This window comes from Xyrauchen texanus, chromosome 20, assembly GCF_025860055.1.
Source record: "Xyrauchen texanus isolate HMW12.3.18 chromosome 20, RBS_HiC_50CHRs, whole genome shotgun sequence".
Lineage (NCBI taxonomy): Eukaryota > Metazoa > Chordata > Actinopteri > Cypriniformes > Catostomidae > Xyrauchen > Xyrauchen texanus.
In genome coordinates, this window is record NC_068295.1 from 15,959,759 (window position 1) to 15,986,941 (window position 27,183).

Below are 27,183 nucleotides of genomic sequence, written 5' to 3' on the forward strand. Positions count from 1 at the left end.
TATCTCACTTAAGTCGAATAATTTACACTAAGTAAAATCGGTTAATGGGTGTAATCGAGGAAGAGAGGGCGTTAAGGGTCTGTCAAATGTTTATTGCTGGGGGTCTGCAGTAAAGTAAGCTAACATAGGCTAAATCTGGAAAAAGCCCATGTGAAGCCTCGGGCCCAGAGTGTCCGGCCAGCCACCCTCTGAGCACTATGCGCCGGGCACAGACGACAGATCAGCACGCTAAGCTCAAACTACACCCTTAGCATGTATGCTAACATTATTCGCAAGAGTTTATCACAAAAAAACAGACACTTACCCTTTAAAATTTGGTCGTGGAGGGATCTGTAGCGGAAGAGTTAAAAATAGTAGAAAGAAAGAAAGAAAGAAAGAAAGAAAAACCGAGCACGGCGCTGGACAGAGAGACAGGCTGGCTGTGGCGAATTGTTTTGCTTTGCATTCAGTCTGTAAAAGAGCGGACATCTCTTATCTGTTTGAACCAGGGATGCATTATTCCCATTTATTCTGCGTCTTGAATATAGGTGTCAAATGAAAAGTGTCAGGTTTGACCGCTGTTTTGGTCTGCTGTTCTCCGGACCGAATCTCTGCACACCAGCAGCAGCGCAGGACCCGGATGTGGATTCAGCAGGGCTGCGCACTTAAAAGAATGACATCATCACCACCACCATCATCATCATCATCCCGCTGTCTGTACATCATTCTGTCATCACCATCACGTCCTTGCTTCACCCCTCCATTATAAATCCTTCATTCAACATCCCTCTGTACATCACCATTGCATCACATTCCCTGCAACACCAATCCTTCATATGTTATCTCTCCACCAGACCACCACTGTCCATTTTTATCCCTAAAATGCGTGAGACCTAATGAACAAACCTCCAGAGCTCCCTTTGAACACACACACGCGCGCGCGCGCGCGCGCGGACACTTGAGCCATTTGAATAGCTTGAATATGTTAGGATATAATAAAATGACAACTGGTGAGCAGTAAACTGAACTGTGTCAAACTAAAGTGTTTATGGTGTTCAAAACGTTAGTCCTGAATAAACAGAGCTTAACACGATTATTTGTATCATGATTAGATAAATTATTCAAAAATAATATAATTAAAATATTTAAATAATAATAAAACATTTATGTATAGAACATTTACAATAATAGTACAATTAAACATTTGTAATAGGCTACAACATAATGTGGCTTTCATTTAAAAATCACAGAGAAAAGAAAATCAAATAATAAATATATTAAATAATAAATATTAAATAAATAAATAAATAAATATATATATATATATTAAATGTAATTACAGCAATTAAACAAAACACAGAAATTAAACAAAATAACATAAAGATACTGAAAGCTGAAGGTGATCCCATGTAAATGTTTTATGGGTTTACATAGCACAAATAACTGAACGTAACAATGGTATATTTGTATAAGGGCTGTTGTCACTTGCTTGGCAGATACCTCAGAGATCAACTCACCATTTACATTCCTTAAGTCTCATCTCTTAAATCATGTCAATGAAAGTAGGCTATCTGACAAGCAAATCAATGTTAAAATAAATAAAGGAGTAAACTGAACAGAGAATGTGTCAAATTTAAATGTTCATGCTGTTCAGGTCTTCAGTTCACAATGAATACAGCTTAATGTAGTTATTTTTATCATAATTTAGAAAAAAAAATACATAGTATAAAAAAACACAATTACGTTAATTTCACATTTGCATGAACACATAAAATAAGATATAAGGAAACAAAATAATCACTTCAATAATCAATATATTTTATTTAATAATAAATAATAGTAAAAATCTGGGAATAGAGAAAATTCTGTATTTTGTTTTTATAAAATAAAATGAATCGTAAACATATCGTATATATATAGATCAGTGATCGTAAAGCGTTTTCTGCCGGGTCGCTCGTTAATCTTGGTCAAAGTATTTCAAGTAAGTCAATCCACTGTCGGTCATCTTTGGAACGCTACCGGGAGACTATTTCCAGTCATAAAATTGTAGCTCCAATCTATTTGGTTTGAGGGACACCAACATCTCAAAAATGGTTAGTCAAGTTTACGATCAAATAACATATTTCAAATCATCAATAAAATCTGATAATATTGGAATCATAAATTGTGCTTCTTGACCTCATATTTCGCTAAACCACGCCTTGTAAGCCCCGGCTTGTATAGCTAATGCGCATGCGAGTTTTTGAGTTGATTGACAGGTAATGTCTGAATCTAATAGGTGAATGGCTCTTTTAAATGTAAGGCGGTACTTCTTTTCTACATCCGTTGACCGTTCCAATTTCTCCCATTCATTTTAATAGAAGTGGCCCATCTCTGCTAAATATTCTCTGCTAACGGTCAACAACTAGCGTCCGACAGTAACTTACCGTTTGCGGATATAAAACAAATGGATGGGGAGAGCCGTAAACTAACACCTACCTGTCGCAAAATTGTCCGTTGCTTATTTTATAAAACAGCAATTTTATTGTAGTAAACTCCACAAATAGTTCATGCCAAAATTGATTTTTTTTTTAATGTAAATCATATGGAAGATTAGCGGAAAAACGACCAATTTATTAAGTGATTAGCTGTTTCCAGACAAAACCAGTTTATTAAGGACAGGGAAGCATCTCCTCCATAGTCATCCATTAAAAAACGGCCTCTTGTCTCCTCGCCAGATTGTCTATTTGACAGTCGCGTTATGCTAATGTTTGCTAAGCTTGTAGGATCCCTTAGTAGAAGGGCTGTGTTGTAAAAACACAGCTCTGCCTCTGTCAAGTCCTTAGCCTGCGCGAGGAGCACCAATTTCAGTACAAACACTGCTGCCTGACTTAGTTTCGCAAGTTTCTATGGTATTTGCTTATTGCAAAAATAATGGATTTGTGTTGGTGGTCATGTCTGATTCTCACCGGGATCGGAGTTTATTTACTAACGCAACTCATTCGCTTCATCTTCGCTGACGCTGATCTGACTTTATTATGGGCGGCCAAAGTCGGCAACACACCAGGTAAGACGAATCCTTTAGAAATGAATGTGCATTTCGGTTTGCTTTGAGTGAAGAAGTGTACTGATCTATTTATGAGATGTAATGTTCTCCTTCCCAGCTATCTGGGCTGCAATAAAGCCCAGTGTGACACAATCCTGCAAGATTGTTACTTTTGTCTGGTTGACTGGTTAATATAAAACAATTCAGTTTCAGTGGTGTGTGTCTTGCAGAAGAACATTGTTTTGGTTGTGGTTAGGCTCTGCACAGATGAATGTGGTTTAAGGCACTGGTGTACACATGAATACAGGATATCTTATTTATTAAGACAAATAAATAACAAAAGAAAGGAAAAGACAGATATCTGAGCAGATAAGTGCTATATCTTATGCTGTTGTTTTGACTTATTGGAAACATTGATGTTTTGAAATAAATGACATTACAAAAGTTAGGCATCATTCATTAACATTAGACACATTGATTGCTAGTCTGATAAGGTCAAACGTTGAAACGTTTTTATAACTGCAGGATATTCTTTATATCCTGCATTTCTAGATTGTCATTGTTACAACCAGTGGTCAACATCTTTTCAAGACTCACATGTCCTTGGCAAGCCTAGGACTAAAGGATTTATTTATATAAATTATTGCCGTTATAAAGAAAATACACACGTGTGCTAGCAAGTGAAAAGTTCTTCACAGATTACAGAATAATTATTGTATTTAACTACATTCACACACAGTGTGTGTGTGATTTACACAATTATACATAAACCATGCCAATAAAATATCTTTCCTGTCGCGTAAGAAAAAAGCCATCTAATGCTTTCAGAGCTCTGAGTTGTCGCCACCTCTGAAAAGCCAAGCCGATGTTGATTCGGGTTTTAGTACAGACTCTGTCGCTTTACTTTTTGCTTGTAGACTCTACTCTGTTTGGGGTTTATTTGTTTTTACAAAGTGATTCTCTTGAGGTTTGCCATTTTCAATGATCCATGGTAAATTTTTCTCATTCATTGTGACAACAAACTTTCAGGTTCACGGTACTCGGCATACGGTGCTACAGTAGCCAGATCTTATTTTCTCTGTGTACGGATATGACGTGACATGCATGGGCAAATGACGTATGAATGCAATTTCCCATTAAATCCATCCCAACAGCTCTAAACTATAAATCGTTATTCTAGGTTTATCAAAGTGTATTTGGAAAAAGATGTGGTTTGGAAGATTTTCTTTTTTTTTGCACTCTCTCAATAGTAACATCTTTTTTAAAAAACAAAACAAAAAAGTTACATAGCGTAGCTTTAACTGTTCAGTTAGACTGTTTAGTTGTTTCCTGCATTGTGAAATGTCCTTGGGCATCTTGCAAAAGTGATATGTTCTAATAATATAGTTATAAAAATATAAAATCAAATCTTATCATTTACTTGCACATGTTGTTACAAACCATCAAAATGACTTCCTTTCTTCCCAGGCAAACAAATGGATATATTAGGCAGAATGAAAAAAGATGTATTGAAAGTGAATAGTGCCTGAGGCTGTCAGTTTGGAACAACATGAGGGTGTGTAAATTATAAAAAAAAATATATATATTTGAGTGAACTGTTCCTTTAACACTAAGGCAGACGGTTCAATCCCAAGTGGTGGTGATGCCATACTATCACTAATATCACAATCCTGCCATTGCTGTACTTCAATTCACTGGATTTTACAGAGTCAAAGTTGCGAGGGAAAGTGGTTTGGATTACCGGAGCCTCCAGTGGCATCGGGGAAGAGTTGGCCTATCAGCTCGCAGCTCTTGGTGCTCGGCTAGTGCTGTCTTCCCGCAGGGAGAATGAGCTGGAGAGGGTAAAGCGCTCATGCTTAGGTATGATCTATTCTGAAGAAGGCTTTTGAAACTGGAGTAAACACTAAAACGCTTAGGGTACCTTAATTTCATGTACCATCCCTCATATTGTCATATTTTGACCCTGATAGCATGATACTTATTGTGACCCTCCGAGCTAAAAAAAAAAAAAAAAAAGCATTCTCTCTCTCTCTCTCATTAGAGCACTCTCTAAAGGATGAAGATATTCTTGTACTTCCACTCGATTTGATGGACCGTACATCACATCAAGAAAAAACTGCTACAGTTCTGGAGCACTTTGGTGATGTAAATGCGATCTGTATTTCATAGCAGACCGTCATAGTATTTCTCTCCTGTTTCTCTCATGAGCTTCAACATGAGTTTTTCTGATCGATTAATAATCAGTAAAAGTACTGTGAAAATGGATTAGAGGAAAAGTGGCTACAGAACTCCAGTGATTTAATCCTCTTAATGTCTTTTGAAGCAATCTAATACATTTTGGATGAGAACAGACCAAATTATACCTCCTTTTTCACTGTACATCTTGCCATTGCAGTCTCTAGGCACGATCAGGATTTCAAGCTCGATTACTCTTCCTAGTGCTTGGCATGCACAGTGTGCTTGGAAGTGTAATCGAACTTGAAATCATGATCACCAAGCAAGGAGACTGGTGATGTCAAGTCAAGTCAATTTTATTTGTATAGCGCCTTTCACAACACACATCGTTTCAAAGCAGCTTTACAGAATATCAGCATTAACAGACGATAAAACTGTAATGTCTATAAAGTCGATTAATCATCATTGTGTAATTTAGATAAAATACGATTTTTAATAGTGTTTAAAAATAATTAAATGATAATTGTATTAATAACAAGATTTATAGTGCAACAGGAGGTACATTTTGGTCTATTCTCACCCCAAACCGATTGAATAGCTTCAGAAGACATTGATTAAACCACTGGAGAATATGGATTACTTGTTTGCTTCCTTTATGTGGTTTTTGGTGTTTCTAAATTTTGTTCACCATTCATTCGCATCGTATGGAATTACAGAGCTGAAATATTCTTCTAAAAATCTTTGTTTGTGTTCAGCAGAATAAAGAAAGTCATGCAAATGTAGGATAGCATGAGCGTGGATAAATGATGAGAGAATTTTCACTTTTGGGTGAACCATTTCTTTAAGGGGCTGTTCAGAACAGACACATTCTTATGATTAAAATAAAATACTAGATGCAGCACAACACATATAACTTAATGCAGGTGTCTCAAGACATGTTTTTAAAAGTTGACATGGAAAGTATGAAGTATGGCACAGATAAACACACAAACAACCCCATAAAGGTGAACACAGTAATTTTTGTAGAAACACTGGTGGCCAAAAGTTTTGAATAATGTACAGATTTTGCTGTTTCGGAAGGAAATTGGTACTTTAATTCACCAAAGTGGCATTCAACTGATCACAAAGTATAGTCAGGACATTACTGATGTAAAAATAGCACCATCACTATTTGAAAAAAAGTCATTTTTGATAAAATCTTGACAGGCCCCATTTCCAACAGCCATTAAATCAACACCTAATCCTTTAATTTTTTTGTTTTTTGGATTTTCTCCCCAATTTTGTATGCCCAATTCCCAATGCGCTCTTTGTACTCATGGTGGGATAGTGACTTGCCTCAATCTGGATGGCAGTGGACGAATCTCATTTTCCTCTGTGTCTGAGAATGTCAATCCGTGTATCTTATCACATGGCTTGTTGAGTGCATTACCACGTAGACCCAGAGCGTGTGGAGACTTCACTCTATTCTCTGCGGCATCCATGCACAACTCACCACGCACCCCACCGAGAGCGAGGACCACATTACAGCAACCACAAGGAGGTTAACCCAACGTGACTCTACCCACCCTTGCAACCGGGCCAATTGGTGGCTTAGGAAGCCTGACTGGAGTCACTCAGCACTCCCTGGATTTGAACTCAAGACTCCAGGTGTAGTAGTCAGCGTCTTTACTTGCTGAGCTACCCAGGCCCCCCAACACCTTATCCTTGAGTAATTATGCTAATTAGCTAATTTTGTACTACAAAATCACTTGCCATTATATCAAATACAGTTGACAGCTATTTGGTTTGTTAAATGAAGCTTAACATTGTCTTTGTGTTTGTTTTTGTGTTGGCATAGTATACAATAGACTAGCATGTCTATTAGGTTGAAAATAGCAAAAAAAAAAAGAAACCGCTTTCTCTAGAAACTCATCAGTCAATCTTTGTTCTGAGGAATGAAGGCTATACATTGCTTGAAATTGCCAAAAAACTGAATATTTCATACAAAGTTTACACTACAGTCTTCAAAGACAAAGGACAACTGGCTCTAACAAGGACAGAAAGAGATGTGGAAGGCCAGACTAGAGTCCCTAGTTTGAGAAATAGACGCCTCACATTCTGAATTCTACCCACTCAGCACCAGTTTCATGTACAACAGTAAAGAGAAGACTCAGGGGTGCAGGCCTTATGGGAAGAATTTAAAAGAAAAAGTCACTTTTGAAACAGAAAAACAAAAAGAAAATGTTAGAGTTGGCAAAGAAACGCAGACATTGGACAACAGACAATTGGAAAAGAGTGTTATGGATCTTAAACCCATTGAGCTTTTGTGGGATCAGCTAGACTGTAAGGTGCGTGAGAAGTGCCCGACAAGACAGCCTTATCTATGGCAAGTGCTACAGGAAGCGTAGGGTGAAATGTCACCTTAGTATCTGGACAAACTGACTGCTAGAATGCCAAGGATCTGCAAATCTGTCATTGCTGCACGTGAAGTATTTTTTATTTGTATTTTATTTTTTGAACTCTTTGAAGTAGTTTAAGACGTTCTGAACATTGTTTTCAAATGTAATAGTTATTTTTCACATTATTCATGTCCTGACTATATATTGTGATCAGTTGAATGCCACTTTGGTGAATAAAAGTAGCAATTTCTTTCCATAAGAGCAAGATTTGTACATTATTTCAAACTTTTGGCTTCCGGTGTATGTAATCTTGAAATATCACTGCAACATTATTCAAACACAATAGCTTTCAGTTACCAATGCAATTCACTTTTGACAGTCAGTAATGATCTATTTAATTAATGAGTCAAAGTGTCCAATAATAAGGTGGTTACTGAGATTAAGCAAGTGGAATTCAGCTGGTCATGTGATGCTAACATGGCTGCCCCCATGAGGGGAACCTCTGCAAGTAGAATAAAACAGCTTTTATAAAGTTGATATTTTATATGAATAAACACTCAATCTCACATGAGTGGTCATGATTGTATACATTTGTTTCAAAATTACTTAATTTCTGTATAGTAAAACTGATTGAGTGCACCTTAAACCCTTGTATTATTAGGCCAGATCGTTTTAAGCAAGTATTCAATTTGGATTTATTTGTTAACATTTGTTTTAAATTGTGCACTGGTTTTAATCAACTATTTATGTCTATATCTGCATTTTCAGATAGATGTACTGATAAATAACGGTGGTCGGAGCCAGCGTTCGCTGTGTATGGACACTGAAGTGGATGTGTATCAGGCACTTATGGAGCTCAATTACCTGGGCACCATATCTGTCACTAAGCAGGTGCTTCCTCACATGGCTCGTCGTGGTACTGGTATCATAGCAACCGTCAGTAGCGTTGTAGGCTTTGTAGGTGCACCGCTGGCAACTGGGTATTCAGCAAGCAAGCATGCAGTGCAGGTCAGATCAAATGGCACAAAGTAGATTCTCAGACAATCTACCTACCCTTTAAGTATATGAAGCAGGATTGTCTGTAAAATGCTAATTACTGTCATACAGACTTAAAACAAATCACATGTATGGACTGATTATGAATGTTTCTGCAGGGTTTCTTTAACAGTTTGAGAACAGAACTCACTGATTATCCAAACATCACAATCAGTACTGTCTGCCCTGGACCTGTAATATCAAGCATTGTTCAGAATGCATTCACTGAGGAGCTGAGCAAGGTACCTTAACATCAGCTCAAATGATCATTGAATAAGAACACTGTATTTCATTCAGGTCTTGCATTTTCATTTGCCTCTGGTTCTGACACTTTCTACTTGTTTCTCATTAGCCTGTGTCTTCAGCTGGTGATCAAACACATAAGATGTCAACAGAGCGCTGTGCCCACCTCATTTTGGTAGGTCTGGCCAATCATGTGAAAGAGATGTGGATTGCTCAACAGCCCTTTCTACTGTTCTGCTATATGTGGCAGTACACTCCCACTCTGGCCTGGTACATCACAAACATTCTTGGCAGAAAACGTGTGCAGAACTTCAAAGCAGGACTGGTGAGTACTTGCAGCATGGTGTACAGAATGAAAAAAGAACATGTCTTTGCCATATGAGGAGCCCCTTGGGTAATGAAAGAAAAAACAGGTCCTCCAGTCTTTAGCCACTACCTCTATTTCTTAGGGGTTGAAGTTTTAAAGTATGTTATCAGAATAAAGAAATGATAAAATGTAAACTAACATCCAGACAAGCAGATTATACTGGTCACAGAAACATTAACCCCAAACTCGTTTCAATGGCATTTGTGTTTTCATTCATTTTCTATACAGGATGCTGACTCTGCATACTTCACCAAGCCAAAGGTCAAGATTAACTGAACATTTATCTTCATCTTATTCTAAAGAAGCACTGATTTGTGAATACCTGAACATTAATTTGCAGAAAGATTTTACTTTCAAAAATGAGCATCAGAATATTTCAACATAATTAAATAAATATGAAAACACACATTATGCTTGCTGTAATAATGATAAAGATAATTGTAACATTTTTTATTTTTTTTGCTGTTGATGTATTCTGTATGTTTTCAGTATATAAAATGTTGTCCATCACTTATAAATAGAAATTCATAACCTTGCATTTTATGTGAACAAAAGGAGACCGTTTAGGATTTATGCAAAATATCTGTATTTCTCCTACACAAACATACATACATACAATTACACAGCCATACAAAGGCCAAGCCCAAGTAGGATGAACAAAGTTACAAGAGGCAACTTACCTTAAGATCTTTTACACAAAGTGGTCACATTTATATATAAAAAGTAAAACAAAAATTATTCATTACCATTCAAAATTGTAACCAAGGCACGTCCTTCAGATTAGACAGACTGTTTCATAAAAAGGGCAAGGGTTTTCTTGCTCTCCTTTTTGAGGTCTCTTGACAGAGCACACAGATGCTTAACATAAGAGAGTGCAAACAAAATAACAATATGAAATGGAAGCTCATTGTGAGGAGAGAGTCAGTCAAAGACATCCAATGGTTCCTCGATTTGTTGGTCCATTGTTGAGGAAATAGGGTACAATTTCCAAAGAAAATAATAAATCTGAGTTCGGTTTCTAAATGAGTCTACGGTATGAATGTGTGGAGAGTCTTTCGCTGATCATCAAATAGATCTGTTAGATTTCAGGTGTGTTCAAATAAGTCATTTCATTACTTGCAATAAAGTAATTCACTGTACAAAAAAGATGAAACATCTGACCTATTCCAACTGAAGTAATGACTTGAGGTGTAGAATTCCTGTGCTAATTAGCACCTATTTTTGTGCTAAACTCAGGAGAGGTGTGGTTGAACAAATTAGACCAAAAGTGAAGATCATAAACAGCCTAAGTGTATGGGCAGCGATGAGTAGATGGGGTATCCCAGTGGTGGATCAGCTGCTTGAATAGTCAGGTTTCTCAGCATCACAGGGTGGGCCTGAATGCTGTACCGCTCCTCATCGTCATTAGTGGCATAAAGCAACTCCCAGGACAGGTTGGCCCACTGGCCCCTCACACCCTCTTCATTCAGAACTCCCACCTGAACAAGATTCTCCTGCAGAGACAACACACGGCTCGTATATGTCCCCTATGAAAAAAGAGAGAAAAATGTAAAGTGTTTTTTTGAAAATTATAATATGACAAGAGTAATATATTAATTAATAAAATTTTGGGGGGCCTGGATACCTCAGCGAGTAAAGACACTGACTACCAACCCTGGAGTTGCGAGTTCGAATCCAGTGTGTAAATTAAATGTAATAAATAAAATTTTTGGGGGCCTGGGTAGCTCGGTGAGTAAAGACGCTGACTACCAAACCTGGAGTCACAAGTTCGAATCCAGGGCATGCTGAGTGACTCCAGCCAGGTCTCCTAAGAAATCAAATTGGCCCGTTTGCCATGGAGGGGAGAGCCATTTGGGGTAACAACCTTGTGGTTGCTGTAATGTGGTACGCTCTCTGTGGAGCATGTGGTGAGTTATGCTAAGTCTCCGAGTTACCACAATGAGCCACGTGATAAGATGTGCGGTTTGGAGGCAACTGAGATTTTAACTCCGCCACCTGGATTGAGGAAAGTCACTATGCCACCATGAGGATTTAGAGCGCATTGGGAATTCCATAATGGGGAGAAAAAAATTATAAAAATATATAAATTACATTTTTACTCTCAAGGAAAAAGACAACAAATGAAGACATCTATAACCAATGTTTCCAACCACAATTTGTCATCACTGAAAGTGAAAATGCATGATGTCACAATCATAGTGGATTTGATGTTTAATATACCATTGTGTGGAGTGAGATTACAGACCAATGAGATTTCAGTGTGGGCAAGGCTACCCAGCATAACAGTACATAAATGTTAACAACCTGACAGTTTGGTTAGGACAAAACATTGAACTTTATATTGAACAGATAAACAGTCGTGTTTGGTTAGGACATGGTGTCACAGTTAATTTTTTGGTAGCCGTGGCTATATCACAAGGGATATGGAAGTTGTTACCATGGTGAGGTCATGTCCGAGAGAGAATAGGAAGGGCTTCTCCTGTATAACATTGTCTTGCCAGCTGTGGTCAGTTACCAGGCCAATAAACCAGTTGTCATGGTAATCCTGTAAAGTTGTGTAGAGTTCATCCAGACTCTCTACTGGACCAAGAGATGCCTGGTCTACCAACAGTTTTACACTGTACCTACAAACAAAGAGCAATTTTACATAAAACTATAAACATTTTTAAGTCTTCACAATTTGTTGTGTAAGGAAGGGAAACTAGCTGATATCTCATTGAGCCCCTCTACAATACTTCATATATGGAAATGTGTTCTGAACCTTTCTTGTGTGCAATCCCTACCGTTACCTGAAAGCCCTGAGTGTGAGCTGATGCAGCTCTTTATTGGCTCGGAGCCACTCAAGACCCTCGGTCCAGGGGCCGTCCCCACAGTACAGCCTGAACAGCAGATTGGGGCTGAACACCTGAGCATCTGCCCCCAGCGCCACACAACATGACAGCACCACCTGGGTATATAGTTCCTTCAGGGCATGGTCCTCCTGCAAACCCTGTGTCACCTGCTCAAAGTCTTTTTCCCCAAATCCCTCCACCACCAGCTGGGACAAACAGAAGCAGAACCAGGCCTCGGGGAAGCAGGGTCGCAGAACCTGGAGCCTGGAGGAAGATAAGGGGGTGGTCCGCCAGTCCATGGGCAGAGAAAAGTGATCTGAGTGAGGGCTTGTGAAGTGGAGAGGATGGGAATTGCACGGGATGGTGGTCGAAGTGAGAGCAGGGAAGTTATCTTTCCCTTTATCCACGATTGGCAGGCCAAGCCCCAAACCCAGACCCAAAGGCCTGAGGGTGGGGAGAGAGGACAGGGCCATGCTCTCATACAGGCTGTGGATTTCTACAGAACCTGGCAGAGACACTCCCAACCCCAACTCTGTATGCCCTTCATCTGTCCGCATCATCATTCTCATCGGCCGCTGCACAGGCACTGGGCCAAAAAGATCGTCCTCATCTGACCAGTCAGCAAAGGATGAGAGGCTGGAACTGTCCTGCACCCTCAAATGAGAGGAAGAGGAGGATTCAGGACGCACTTGAGAGTCCATGCCAACTTTAACCACAGACGGACCTGGCTCTGTGGGAACGGGATGCTGGGAGCTTTGCGACTTACGTCCAGAGGTCTGTAGAGACTGACTTTTAATTTGGTAAGCACCGCAAGTTACTTCCTGTACACAGTAGCGCAACAAAATCCAGACAAGTGTTTTAAGAAAGTCAGAGTTTAGCTGACGTAGGTGGTCAGGCGAGTCAATGATGCCTGTTAGAACATTTTGGGCATCAGAGTAAACCCTGACGGGTAACACTGAACAGGGGGTTAGGACATTACCCCAGTTAGGGTTCAATAGTTGGAAACACTGGCCAGGACGTTCCACGTGATCGAATGCTCCTTCAAAAACTTCATCCACTCGCCGAGCCTCCACTGTGTGGCACGATGTTTCCTGTAGTTCCAAACCCTGCCGTGACAAGATTCATCCATTCAAAATAACAAAGAGAAAAACAAAAATCACAACCTGGTAGCATGTACATGCCCAAATGTAATATATGTACTACACTCACTGAGCACTTTATTATTAACACTATACTAATACTGGGTATGGCCTCCCTTTGCTCTAAAAACAGTCTCAACTCGATTTTGGAAACATTCCTTTGAGATTCTGGCCCGTTTTGACATGATTGCATCACGTAATTTCTGCAGATTTGTCAGCTGCACATTAATGCGGCGAATCTCCCGTTCTACCACATCCAAAAAGTTTTTATTGGATTCACATACAGTGACTGAGAAGGCCACTGAAGAAAACTGAACTCATTGTCATGTTCATGAAATCAGTCTGAGATGATTTTGCTTTGTGACATGGTGCATAATCATGCTGAATGTAGCCATTAGAAGATGGGTAAATTGTGGTCATGAAAGGATGCACATGATCAGCAACAATCCTCAAATATGTTGTGGTATTCAACAATGATTGATTGCTTTTAACAGGCCCGAAGTATCCCTAGAAAACTTTCCCACACCATTAAACCCCCACCACCAGTCTGGACTGTCGACACAAGGCTGGTTGGTTCCATTGATTCATGCTGTTGGCGGCAAATTCTGACAATACCATATATGTGCCTCAGCAGAAATCGAGATTCATCAGACCAGGCTACAGTTTTCCAGCCTTCAACTGTCAGCTTTCTGTTCTTGGCTGACAGAAGTGGAACCCAACATGGTCTTCTGTAGCCCATCCGTCTCAAGGTTCCACGTGTTGTGCATTCTGTGATGCTATTCTGCTAGCCTTAAGGGGTGACCTGAGTCACCGTAGCCTTTGTCAACTCGAACCAGTCTTGCCATTCTCCACTGACCTCTCTCATAAACAAAGCGTTTCCATCCACAGAACTGCAGCTCACTGGATGTTTATTGTTTTTGGCACCATTCTGAGTAAACTCAGCAAACTCTGTTGTGCGTGAAAATCCCAAGAGATCAGCAGTTACAGAAATACTCAAACCAGCCCGTCTGGCACTGAACAATCATGCCACGGTCGAAATCACTGAGATCACATTTTTTCCCCCCATTCTGATTGTTGATGTGAACAATAACAGAAATGCTCCTGACCTGTATATGCATGATTACCACACTATTGGCTGATTAGACAATCGCATGAATAAGTAGGCATACAGGTGTTCCTAATAAAGTGCTCAGTAAGTGTGTATATAGCAATGTATTTGCTTATTTCAGTCCAAAGGCAAGAAAGCAGGTGTACCTTTATATTGACAGTGCAGTAGCCATAGCCTCTCTCAAGAATGGAAATCCACAGAAGACGACCCTGGAAGCGGCCAAGATAATGAGACCCAGGACAACAAGAACCTACAGCCAGTCATAAACACATCAAACAGTTAATATCTTTAGTTAATACTTCAGTTCAGAGTGCTGCATAAATATAAAGTACATTTAATTAAAACAACAGCAAAAGTAAGCTGATCTTACTCACCAAATGCACCATTAGCGAGAGCTGGTCTGATAGCCAATGCCAGTCTTTTGCAGAGCTGCTGATAATATACAGAGTCTGGGCAAGGGCAGGAAGTGCCCGGGGTGCCCGGCCACGAGCGCAGTGGCCTTGGAAAGCCAACCAGGAACACAGGTAGTGTGAAGAGAGGAAGGAGAGGGGCAGAGAGAAGGGCAGAGAGAGCCACCACGGCCAGTAGCAGAGGACACAGAGCCACGTTGAGTGCCAGCAGAGTGCCTGCTGACTGACGACGCTGTTTACTCTCCGTCCAGGAAGTGATCAACACCGTAAGAGCGAAACTCATCTTATACACGAACTGAGACACACGATTCACAATCAGAGAGACCTGGCAAAGGATGGAAAAGAAAAAAGTGCAGCTCAATGTAGGTATGTTACTTGTAACAGCAATGCATTAAGTGGTGTTTTTATAGTTTCACAAATATTGTATTTTTCATATTGAAGACCTAGCCTCTAACAAAACCTGCCTCTTTACTATCATGGAACCTCAGAAACTGTAGTAACTGATTTGAAATGCTCTGCTCCATTATTAGCCATCCACCCACACCACACAAATAGGACTCCTTATTGAGAGACATGACTAACGCTCACAGTTGATTCCAATAAAGTTTGGAGTGAGCACGTTAATTCCAATCAAATTTAGCATTTGCACATGTTACTAAGCTAATGATGCAATACTCTATTAAGCATGCAAAATACATAGCACACACACATACTGAAGGATATTAGATTAAAAAAATTTTCTGATACCTTTCAGAATTTAATGAAATATGTTTATTTGTAATCAACATTTCTCTTATCTACGTTACTTATATTAGATGAAACTTTCCACTGAGTCCATTCCAATGCCTTATCAATGTAAAATACCAGTACTTGGCTTAGTTGCACTGGCTACCATCCCTGGAGTTCGCTAGTTTGAATCCCAGGCCTCATTTGGCAATCCAAATTGGGTGATCCCCCCCGGTACTTGTGACACTTAGCTTTTCTGAACAGAGCCCTAATGCAGCACTACGACTCACCAAAATCAGCTGCACTTCAGTGCCCAGCTCATGCCAGCGTGTTACCCTGTGTCCCCCGGCAAATCTGATGATCACCACCACAACCATCTGAAGCAGAGCAGCCTCAGAGCTTTGCCACACCTATCATACAAAAACCAGAGGTCAGGGGTCAAGGGCTTTTGGTAAAATAGTGATGTTTATGTTCTCAATGCTTTAAGCTGGTTTACTGGAAAACTGTCATACCACTCTGAATGCTCGTGTGAAGCCAATAGCGAGAGAGGCCGTGTGCAGCTTCTCAAGAGACTCATCCACAGACAAGAATGCAATCATCGCAAACGGACTCACTGCAAAGCCAGACATAGACACACACTTAAAATTACACACATCAAGATATTGGTGGATCGATATGGAGTTTTATGGCTGATACCTAGAGAACAGGTTGGCTAACAATGATAATAATAAATACATTTAATGGCAGCAAAAGAGACTTATTTATACTCAAAATTCACACAAAAAAATTTTAACAGAAAATTTGTATCATTCATAGACAAGCCTGTTGGTAGACTTTTTAACAAATAATATTTTGTGTATTTTACTAACACAAGGGATAGCTGACATTTCTTTATATTGGTCAAGTGGACATAGTTATTGGAAGATACAGTGCAAACGCCTCCTCACCCATTTTCAGCAGGATTCTACAGATGATTCCTGCAACACGTAGGCCACGTGTCTTCCTTCTGAAAGCCTGTGCTGTAGTGACTCGTTTGGGGTAAAGTGGGTTAAGCATAGTGCCTCCCAGCACACATGCTCCTTGGAGCTCTCTCATCAGACGAGTGATCAGAAACAGAGCAATAAGGAGCCAGCCTATAACCTCCTGTGGGCATAGAGGTACCCCAGTAGATGCCCACTGCTGTATAGAGTTCACACCTACTGTCAGGTTTCCTGAGTTGGGGTATAGCTGATGAAGGAGTCCTGCCTCAGTCAAGGCCCCTATTATGAGCAGCAGGGAAAGAGGAAGACCGCACCAGCCCAGACCCAAAGTTGGAGAGCCCCCCTTCACCAGCACCAGCAGCTGGGTCAGGTCCTGGCTGAGGAGGTAACCCATGGCAACAGTGAAGAGGACCACGCCCAGGGAGGAGGGAATGAAGAAGGTACATATGGCAACAGACGCAGATGAAAAAAACATCACCAACAGCCTGATGGAGAAAAGAGAATCAAGAGATAGTAATATATGGTCAATACAGTGAGACTCATCTATCAACAAGTACAACAATATTTAAAGGTGATATGGGTAATTTGTTTAGTTTTAAAATGCAATTTAATATGCAATTATAAATAAGCAGTGATGCACCAATATGGAATTTCTGGGCCGATATCGATAATTCAATGCCAATACCATAGTATTTAATTTTATTCAATCCTTTAATCTGAAACTGCTAGCTAATACATAAAAAAATTCAATTTAAAAGCTTGAAATTTGGACTTGCTGCTTTTTAAGGTTTGGCAGATGTAACATGAACCAGAAATGTGGCTATATTACAGACGAAGGCAGATTTGAATAAGAAATAAATTAAAATACACTTGAGTAAGTTGTATGGAGCCCATTTACATGAGTGTTTACGGTAATCCTGATGACTTGCTGACAGAGTGAGAATAATTAACTTCAAAACAGCTGTAATAATGCATTAAACCAAAATGAGGCTATAAACTGCATGTACCGAACATTCAAAAACAAAACACACAATACAAAACCTAATCAAGGTATACATGGGGTAAGATATATGATAGCAGCCAGACAGCAAGTGCAGTGGTGGTTTGTGTTTGTTATGTTTGTGCACTCATTGTGCTTATGGTCATCTTATTCACAGACGCTTGTTACAGCGCTTCACTCATCTGTGACAGTTTCACTGTATAACTTACGAAATGTGAACACAACAATCATAAAAGGAATAGGTAACATCATTCAGATTGATTAGACAATGTTATAAAAGTCTCAACTCAAACTACAACAAGCTCATTCATTTCACTCACAAACAAGGTGTTTTAGCCATCTCAAGTCACTCTGAAAGAATTATTTCAAGATCTATACACTGTGTTGGGTTGTATTTGGGCTTGTTTTAATTGCAATGCTGTAACTAACTAAGTGCCAGTTTCCACATTCTGTTTATGTTTCATGAAGTAATAGGCAAAAATGATTGCCCCAAGTTACGTAACATACATGTTTTTTTGTTTATTGCTTCATGAAACAAACAGAATATGGGAATGGCTTGTTGTAACTTACAGCAGATTACTAAAACCAGCCACAAATCAACGTAACAAGGTGCAGAGATGTTGAAATAATCCTCACAGAGCAACATAAGCTTCGCACTCATTCACACAGACACAATGTGTGCACAAACACGGTCACTTGCGGCTGCCCGAGTCCCTGCCTGAAAGGAAGCCGCAGGCAGTCAGAGATTCTCAGCCGCAAGCAAATAAACTGTAACAAATTATCTGCGAAAATATCTGCAGTAATTTCATAATCAGTGCAATAATATTTAGATTTTCCCAGTTATCAGCCAATAATACATCAGTCACCAATATATCATGCATCCCTATAAATAGCCTTAAGTTATAAGTGGCTCTGTGGTGCTATCAAAATATCGCTGTATTTGTTTAAACATGCCGACCAGCCTCCACCAATGGTGTGAGTTTGGGGCCAGTGAGTGATGGGTACGTGCTTACCTGATGTTGGTTGACATGGCTGACCCTCCCAAGCCATGCACCAAGGTCTGTTCCATTGACCACAGCAGAAGTGCATCCAGCGGTGATAGCATTCCCAAAGCCCAAAACACTGGGAGGGCCACAAACAACACATGAAGCACCTGGGCTGCTACCTGCAATTCCACCACACCAAATCCTGAAAGCCTGAAGAGGAGAGATACACTGAGAGCTGGGAGATGAGCTGTATCTGCATTTCAGCTGAATGCTGAATCCTGGCATTCATACACAAACATTAAAGATGCTGTAAAGCCAAGCACACACTATACAACTTGTAGTCGGCACCCTGCGACTGATCGCAGACTGGTGTATTAAACACAAGACCATTCATCCCCGTCTAAGGCCATGTGTACACCTGGTACTAAGATGCATTTTGGGAGATCGATCACAAGTGTACAAGCGAGAAACATTACTGTTACACCTAGTTGTCTCTTTTGATCACTTGTGTTCGGATTTCAAGGAGATATTATATAATTTCATAACATTCAGCAATCATTACATCGGTGTATTACTGAATGATAATAAAGAGCAAAAAAGTAAAAATGTAAAGAAGAAAAGAAAATGCTAAAAAACAGTGCACAGTTTCTAAAAATTTTACACCAACATGATGTTTAGAGCAGAATTCTGAGTTATTTTAGTGTTTAGTGTTTGCTGCTTAGCATAGGGACACTGTATGTCTCCTGTTTTCCAATACCTTGCTCTCCTCTTGCAATCTCTATATATTTCATGGCTTTGGCTCATTGCCATCTCTCGTTCGTTGGTACAGTGCACACACCTGACGATAAGATGTCTTGATGTTAAGCTGGTGTGAAATCTGTCATTGCGTCTGCGACTAGTCGGGGTGTGTCAAACATCAAAGACGACGAGCTTGAGTCGTGTAGTTTGCACTAGAGTTAAGCGATACACTGAGGCTAACATTCTGCCTTACATCTCCTTTTGTGTTTCACAGACAAATGTAAGTCATACAGGTTTGTAACAAATAGAGATAGAGATAAAACTGTTCAAAAGGGAGATCTGCTCTTATCCAGACCAGACACACCAATCGATCTCACAAAACTCTCTCATTTACTAGATAGTTTCTTGCATACAAGGTCAGAGATTAGTGGTAAATTAAGAGATTTGTAGTCTTTTTACCTCAAAGCCAGGTCCACAGCGATAAATGCGAGTATGTAGAGCGGTCTGGTGAGCGGTGTTATTTCATAAGTGTCCTGCGGTTGAAAAGTGGCTGTTTCGGCAGCAGTGTTGACAATGAGCGAGTACTCCCCAATACAGACAGTCACCCAGCTCAGGGCAAACAAAGGCACAACCGCACCACGTCCCGCTCCTGTGTGCCCATACAGGCTGCTTAGTCTGTCTGGCAGCAGATACCAGGTGGACAATCCACACAGTGCTCCGGCAAGCAATGTATGCAGCACTACATTTCCCATAAACCTCTTTCCTGGCACCACAAACTGTACTGTCTCAGGGGCCACGCAGTGTGTAAACTCCACCTCTTCCTCATCTGCAAGGATGTTATTGGCAGCTGGCAGCCTTTGCACCATCCCTGTCCTACGTGCCATACACCTTGCCAGTCCCTGAATGGTGGCAGCAAAACCCAACATGAGCATACCGGAAACAACACCTGCTTGAGCGTCATCCAGCACCCTCAGCTGGTACAGGAGGGTCCCGATTCCTCCCAACAGCCATGGGGTCAGGAATAACACCAGCTGGTGCACATACACATACGGTGGAGCACAGTAGCCAAGTTTCAGCCTCAGCCCCCCCAAGACAGTCTGCGGGAAGCGTTTCCAGAAGAACTCCTGCTTGTAGTCGTTGAGCAGGGGCACATCAGGCCCCATGGTGATGAACACAGCACGGTGGGGACTGAGTCAGTCATCTCCCCTCAGATGCTTCAAAACACACAGACATACCCCATCCCGCTGAAAATGAGTCACTGAAAACATGCACAAACACATTAAATAAGTGTAATTACATCTGGCATGGATAGACATTTAAACCATTTAAACAGTTTACCATTTAAACAAAAGCACTTTCAATAATAAACACTCTTGTTTGCTTAAATATGTAAATTCACAATGAAATCGAAGCATTTGTGTATTCAAACATTTGATTCACACTTTACCTGTCTGTTGAAGTCATCATGAGCAAAATAGCATGCAGACAGATGATCACATCCAAAATAAACAGAATGTCTAGAAGGTGATCTATAGAGGCAAATCAACATAAAACAATCTATTTCACCAACTGATCCTATGGTGTAATGATTCTTATGCAGTAATGTTGTGGATGAGTATCTTGTTATCTGTTCACATGCTAACACTGCAGCTATGACAACCAGCAACAAACATGAACCTAACAACGAGTTTAAAGACAATTACAATGTTCAAACACACAGATCTGATATCATATTACATGATAATATTGTCCTGGTTTCCCCCAAACATAGCAGATAAAGAGGAGAGGTGAGGAAACGGGTTAGCTCGGCTAGCGTTAGCAGCTCGTGTTTGGGTTCAACAAAGGCGGATTATTTTTTACATTGTTAAAATATTGAATACAAAACCGTTTCAGTGTTTAACATCACCTACCTATAGTGGTCACGCCGGTGAAGCGCTGAAGGTGAGGTAGATGGGTTTGTTTGGGGTTAAAGTGGATCCGAGCTCCATCATCGCTTCTGCTGATGCTGCAGTTGCGCAATGCGGCCAGTAGGGCGGCACCAGATGACACAGATAGATAGATAGATAGATAGATAGATAGATAGATAGATAGATAGATAGATAGATAGATAGATAGATAGATAGATAGATAGATAGATCCTGTCAATGCAAGTGAATGGTGACCAGACCTTTGGAGCTCCAAAAATCAAATAAAGGCAGCATAAATGTTATCAATACGAATCCAGTGATTCAATCCATGTCTTCAGAAACAATATAATAGCTGTGGGTGAGAAACAGATCAATATTCAAGTCCTTTTTTATTATAAATCTCCACTTTCGCATTCACTTTCCGAAAGTGATAGTAAAAGTGGAGATCTATTGTGAAGAAGGATTAAAATATTGATTTGTTTCTCTTCCAAAGCAATTGCATCGCTTCAGATGATATATTGTTTACCACTGGAGTTGTATTGATTGCTTCTATGCTGCCTTTATGTGATGTTTGGAGCGTCAAACATCTGGCCACCATTTATTTGCATTGTATGGACCTACACCGCTGAGATATTCTTCTAAAAACCTTTGTTTGTATTCAGCAGAAAAAGAAAGTCATCTGGGACGGCATGAGGATGAGAAAAATACAAGATAGTTTTTTATTTTTGTTTGAACTATCCCTTTAACCAATTAACTTTTTCTCTTTTTTTACTGTAGAATTTTTACATTCTTTTAACATTAACATTACAGAATTTTTTTTTACCGTGTAGATAGACAGACAGACAGATGATGATAGATAGATAGACAGACAGACAGACAGACAGACAGTCAGACAGACAGATAGATAGATAGATAGACAGACAGACAGACAGACAGACGATGATAGATAGATAGATAGATAGATTGATAGATAGATAGATAGATAGATAGATAGATAGATAGATAGATAGATAGATAGAAAAATCATATACTATGTCTCTAACCATATGCACTATTTATATCAATTAATTATATAAAATACATAATTATAAGTAAAACCCTTGGTTAATGATAAGTCTGTCACTAAAGATTTCAAGCAACTGCTGATATATCTGCTAACATCTGCTTAAATTATTATGATTTTGTATCATGGTATATATTGATATCCTGGCACAATTGCCAACAGTATGTATAATTATGGACAGAATAAAATCATATCATCAGAATCTTTTAAGCAAATGAACCACAGGCATAAGTTTATGCCAAAATAAATGACAAATTTTTAATTCAGACTAAAGTAATAACAGTTTTCAATTGACATTTCATTATATTTACAGACTCTTGGCAAGCTTTCTTGTCAGTCAACAGCAACAGCCGAAAAGAAAGCAACCAGTAAAGAGGGAATGTTGCAAGACAGATACTATATCTCCATCTTCTGTTAAGCAGAGCTCGGACCACACTTTGTGCTCTGTTTTATTTCCACTGCAGGTCCAGCATTCAATTCAAAAGCATTCATTCCTTTCTCATTTTCTTCACATTTTAATATATATCTTCTTTTCATTCTGTCAGTTTTGGTTCTCTCCCTCTGTCTCTCCACCTCACCAACCCCCATTATACTCCAGAGGAAAACAGGAAGAGAATTACCCGAGCTCTGATGACAGTTTTTACTGAACACATTATGTGTGTGATTGCCTTTGAATTTCTCCAAACAGTGAATTTTCAGCTGTGCTTTTAAACTGCCCTCATAATACAGCCCACTGCAAATAAACATCAGGGTAAAACCTCTGTTCTCTTTTCAGTGTCACAGTCTGACACAAATCATTGTTTGCCATAGCTGAAACGAGAACTATTGCACCTCAAAAATTCAGAGTGTGTAAGAATGGCCTTTTATTTCCTAGAGTGAGGCTGATTGCAAAACTCTGAACTGTGTGTTTAAGATGTGTTTGTCTTAAAAGGAAAAATAGACACAAATGTTCAAGAGTAGATAGCTGATGGTGTATCTTACAAATGAGCAGGCATTGGTCTTCATCAGTTGTCATGTACAATTGTACACAAGGTTTATTAAACAACACTACTACAACTACAAATAATAATTCTGGCAGTACACACATCATGTTGGTATTACTCAATACTACAAATCCATTTAGCAGTTTTGATATTTTGTACTATTTTCAAGTTTCTTGACTTTTATATCCATATTTAGATATACTGTATAATTGCATTTTCTCTTTATCTGCCTTTACCTTAATTTTTAAACCTTTAGTTTTAGCAATTATAGTTAAAATTTTCTTTATTTCATTCTATAGACCTTGCAAAAACATTTCATTGCCTGCAATTACTGCTGCATGCTGGATTATTGTGTATATGATAAATAATCTTTGACTTGATAATTATTGCTATTATAGCTCTATAGACAGACTAATCCGCTGCATTTGAGAATCAGTGAAACTCACAACAACTAGGCCTAATGGGACTTCTTGGCCACAACCTATTCAAGGAAGTTTTTAAAGAAAGTGTTTTTGACTAAGCCAAACCATTTCCTTTACAGTTAAATTATTTACAGTAACATGTTTGAATTTTTAAAACAGAAGAGACTTTATATCAAATAAATGTAAATAAAACAAAACCCCATAAAGAGAGAGCTACAGTATAAACTAGGGAGCGATGTATTTAGTTTGGATTAATTATTACAACTGTTACAAAGACGTTGTCCAAATCTCACTTAGCTTAAAGAAAAAAAAAAACCCAACAGACTAGGAGAAAATATGCATTTAATATTTTTATGATATTGACATCATTCTTCATAAATAACAAAATATATAGTGAAAATGAGTCTCATTTAAGATCCATAGATTGATGAAAATGTAAGTGAGCCTCAGATAACAAGAACACACATGACCAACACAAAGTGTGTCTCTGTAGTTCTCCAGTTACAGAGGAGGAGGAGGTCTAGGTCCACTGTGACATCGGTACCTGTGGAGATTATCAGTAAAAACAATCAATCTCCTATCAGTCTCAACTTTCACATTCTTCTTCTTTAGTTTTTGGTGATTCGCATTCATTCATGCATATCGTCACCTACTGGGCAGGGAGGAGAATGTATGGTACAAAAGGACTTAAATATCTGTTTCTCACTCACACCGATCATATCACTTCAGAAGATATAGATTTAACCACTGGAGTTGTATGGATTATTTTATGCTGCTTTTATGTGCTTTTTGGAGCTTCAACACTTTGGCACCCGTGTACTTGCATTGTGGGGACATAAAGAGCTGAAATATCTTCATTTTTGTGAAGCAGATGAAAGAAAGTATTTACATTTTTGGGTGAATTATCCCTTTAAGAATGATCTTCGCTAAAATTAATGAAATTTTAAAATCTGTTAATTAGAAGGGTGTGTCCACGCACTTTTGGCCATGTAGTGTATGTGTATAAGTGTGTATATACACCTGGTCTCAGGATCAGAGTTAGGGTAGGTTGAGAGAACTTTGTGCCCAGTCTGCTGCAGCGCTGTCGCGTAGTGGCTAAAAGATCCTCTGATCTGCCTGAAATTGATGTCACTCTGAACGCCACGCAAGAGAGAGACACCTGCTCTCTGCTTTTTATCTAAAAGCACATATAATCAGGCCATAAATAAACTAAATGTACATCTATTGCTGTGTGCATGTTTTTTCATATATATGTACACATACATCTGCATGTATCATGTGTGTCTTCTTGCTGATCTGGTATGAGTGAATGTATTCCCATCGTCAGGCTGGGACCTTTCAGAGGAGCTGGTCGGGTCATTAATGGTACCAAACCAGGTAACGTCAGGTCAGCACCTGAACTAGGTGCAGAACCCTATACATGAACACATAAGCTTATTATGTCTGTTTGAAATTCAGGATTCATCCATTTATCATCTGGCTGTGTGTGAGCTACCTGTGCTTCATTACATAAGAGCTCTGCTCTGGTTCTTTCCTCCAGTGTGACTGTGATTCTATCCAGAACCTGCAGCCTAGACAGATGCAGAACCGCTGATGGCCTGTAGAGGGACCGCCGTGCCACCTGCAAAACAAACACACACACATCCTGAGTCCAAATTCACTCACTCCTTCACTTTCATTTTATAGTGGGTGAGGGCGATTTCGGCAAAGCTCTGATATGTAGTAGTGTGTGAAGTATCCCTAATTAAAATTTCAGTTCTATCATATAGAGGGGAAAACATATTTGCACCAAGCCAGCAAATCCATGAAATGTGTGCTATTTGTGTATGTGTGTCTTTGTCAGACTCACTGGGTTGCCGACTACTGACAGTTCAATGAGGGAATGGAGTGCATCCAGTTTCTCCAACTCTGAAATATCCTGCAACACAACATATGGAAATGGTCTATAAATGTTGACTAATTATGGCAAATATATTCTTTGGTATGTTGAAAACCTTTTTCTCAACTGAAAAGACATTTATAATTTCAGTACTGTCAAAACAATAAATATAATGGGCAAGAACAAAAAACGTAGGTATTCTTTTTAAGATTTCCATCAGTAAAATTAGAGCATTCTGGGAAATAAAGTGTGGATCCATCATTGTTAATCAACTCCAAAATTTGAATATTTGTGTTTTGAGAAACCAAATGAGCAAATTCTTAAAGGGATAGTTCACCCAAAAATGAAAATTCTCTCATCACCTCACCCTCATGCCAATCCAGATGTGTTTGACTTTCTTTCTTCTGCAAAACACAAAGATGATTAGAAGAATATCACAGCTCTGTAGGTCCATACAATGCAAGTGAATGGTGACTAGAACTTTCAAGCTCCAAAATCACATAAAGGCAGCATAAAAGTAAACCATAAGACTCCAGTGGTTTAAGTCATGTCTTCAGAAGCGATATGATAGGTGAGGGTGAGAAACAAATCAATATAAACAAAAATAACTTAAATATTTATTTGTTTCTGACCCAAAGTGATGCATCACTTCAGAAGACATACACTCACCTAAAGGATTATTAGGAACACCTGTTCAATTTCTCATTAATGCAATTATCTAATCAACCAATCACATGACAGTTGCTTCAATGCATTTAGGGGTGTGGTCCTGGTCAAGACAATCTCCTGAACTCCAAACTGAATGTCAGAATGGGAAAGAAAGGTGATTTAAGCAATTTTGAGCGTGGCATGGTTGTTGGTGCCAGACGGGCCGGTCTGAGTATTTCACAATCTGCTCAGTTACTGGGATTTTCACGCACAACCATTTCTAGGGTTTACAAAGAATGGTGTGAAAAGGGAAAAACATCCAGTATGCGGCAGTCCTGTGGGTGAAAATGCCTTGTTGATGCTAGAGGTCAGAGGAGAATGGGCCGACTGATTCAAGTTGATAGAAGAGCAACTTTGCCTGAAATAACCACTCGTTAAAACCGAGGTATGCAGCAAAGCATTTGTGAAGCCACAACACGCACAACCTTGAGGCGGATGGGCTACAACAGCAGAAGACCCCACCGGGTACCACTCATCTCCACTACAAATAGGAAAAAGAGGCTACAATTTGCAAGAGCTCAGCAAAATTGGACAGTTGAAGACTGGAAAAATGTTGCCTGGTCTGATGAGTCTCGATTTCTGTTGAGACATTCAGATGGTAGAGTCAGAATTTGGCGTAAACAGAATGAGAACAAGGATCCATCATGCCTTGTTACCACTGTGCAGGCTGGTGGTGGTGGTGTAATGTGTGGGGGATGTTTTCTTGGCACACTTTAGGCCCCTTAGTGCCAATTGGGCATCGTTTAAATGCCACGGCCTACCTGAGCATTGTTTCTGACCATGTCCATCCCTTTATGGCCACCATGTACCCATCCTCTGATGGCTACTTCCAGCAGGATAATGAACCATGTCACAAAGCTCGAATCATTTCAAATTGGTTTCTTGAACATGACAATGAGTTCACTGTACTAAAATGGCCCCCACAGACACCAGATCTCAACCCAATAGAGCATCTTTGGGATGTGGTGGTACGGGAGCTTCGTGCCCTGGATGTGCATCCCACAAATCTCCATCAACTGCAAGATGCTATCCTATCAATATGGGCCAACGTTTCTAAAGAATGCTTTCAGCACCTTGTTGAATCAATGCCACATAGAATTA

The 27,183-nt window shown here is 39.5% G+C and overlaps 4 protein-coding genes across 8 annotated transcripts in view; 1 reads left to right on the top strand and 3 right to left on the bottom strand.

Annotated features, from left to right (window-relative positions):
- The window catches only part of ppm1aa (protein phosphatase, Mg2+/Mn2+ dependent, 1Aa), a 28,438-nt gene extending 27,824 nt beyond the window's left edge, over window positions 1–614 (bottom strand). For all 4 annotated transcript variants that reach the window (XM_052151104.1, XM_052151107.1, XM_052151108.1 and 1 more), the window contains exon 1: window positions 305–614. The gene's annotated coding sequence lies outside the window, so the exon portion shown is untranslated. The remainder of the gene's footprint in view (window positions 1–304) is intronic.
- A 1,772-nt stretch (window positions 615–2,386) lies between these two features.
- On the top strand, window positions 2,387–9,572 carry LOC127660725 (dehydrogenase/reductase SDR family member 7-like). Its single transcript, XM_052151109.1, has 7 exons — window positions 2,387–3,025; window positions 4,712–4,864; window positions 5,046–5,149; window positions 8,326–8,565; window positions 8,712–8,834; window positions 8,945–9,160; window positions 9,431–9,572. Exons 1-7 carry the CDS (start codon window positions 2,893–2,895, stop codon window positions 9,476–9,478), a joined length of 1,017 nt encoding a protein of 338 aa, XP_052007069.1. The 5' UTR covers window positions 2,387–2,892; the 3' UTR covers window positions 9,479–9,572.
- An 883-nt stretch (window positions 9,573–10,455) lies between these two features.
- On the bottom strand, window positions 10,456–21,138 carry pcnx4 (pecanex 4). The gene is made up of 12 exons (XM_052151095.1): window positions 21,031–21,138; window positions 20,568–20,649; window positions 19,580–20,378; window positions 18,410–18,592; window positions 16,364–16,881; window positions 15,929–16,029; window positions 15,707–15,826; window positions 14,655–15,015; window positions 14,427–14,530; window positions 11,992–13,139; window positions 11,640–11,826; window positions 10,456–10,728 (listed from the first exon to the last, which is right to left on the bottom strand). Exons 3-12 carry the CDS (start codon window positions 20,281–20,283, stop codon window positions 10,477–10,479), a joined length of 3,678 nt encoding a protein of 1,225 aa, XP_052007055.1. The 5' UTR covers window positions 20,284–20,378; window positions 20,568–20,649; window positions 21,031–21,138; the 3' UTR covers window positions 10,456–10,476.
- A 2,030-nt stretch (window positions 21,139–23,168) lies between these two features.
- Window positions 23,169–27,183, bottom strand: part of lrrc9 (leucine rich repeat containing 9) — a 33,582-nt gene continuing 29,567 nt past the window's right edge. For both annotated transcript variants that reach the window (XM_052151094.1, XM_052151091.1), the window contains exons 29-33: window positions 25,345–25,413; window positions 24,991–25,116; window positions 24,759–24,909; window positions 24,516–24,672; window positions 23,169–24,039 (exon numbers count right to left, since the gene is read on the bottom strand). In XM_052151094.1, coding sequence (XP_052007054.1) covers window positions 23,997–24,039; window positions 24,516–24,672; window positions 24,759–24,909; window positions 24,991–25,116; window positions 25,345–25,413 — 546 coding nt within the window. In that variant the 3' untranslated portion in view covers window positions 23,169–23,996. The remainder of the gene's footprint in view (window positions 24,040–24,515; window positions 24,673–24,758; window positions 24,910–24,990; window positions 25,117–25,344; window positions 25,414–27,183) is intronic.

Coding starts and splice junctions, on each gene's coding strand:
- LOC127660725 (XM_052151109.1), top strand. CDS start 2,893: ATGGATTTGTGTTGGTGGTCATGTCTGATTCTCACCGGGATCGGAGTT. Junction 8,835..8,944: donor TCACTGAGGAGCTGAGCAAG/GTACCTTAACAT, acceptor GTTTCTCATTAG/CCTGTGTCTTCAGCTGGTGA. Junction 9,161..9,430: donor AGAACTTCAAAGCAGGACTG/GTGAGTACTTGC, acceptor TTTTCTATACAG/GATGCTGACTCTGCATACTT.
- pcnx4 (XM_052151095.1), bottom strand. CDS start 20,283: ATGGGGCCTGATGTGCCCCTGCTCAACGACTACAAGCAGGAGTTCTTC. Junction 14,531..14,654: donor TCTCGCTAATGGTGCATTTG/GTGAGTAAGATC, acceptor GACTGGCTGTAG/GTTCTTGTTGTCCTGGGTCT. Junction 13,140..14,426: donor ACTGCACTGTCAATATAAAG/GTACACCTGCTT, acceptor TTGTCACGGCAG/GGTTTGGAACTACAGGAAAC.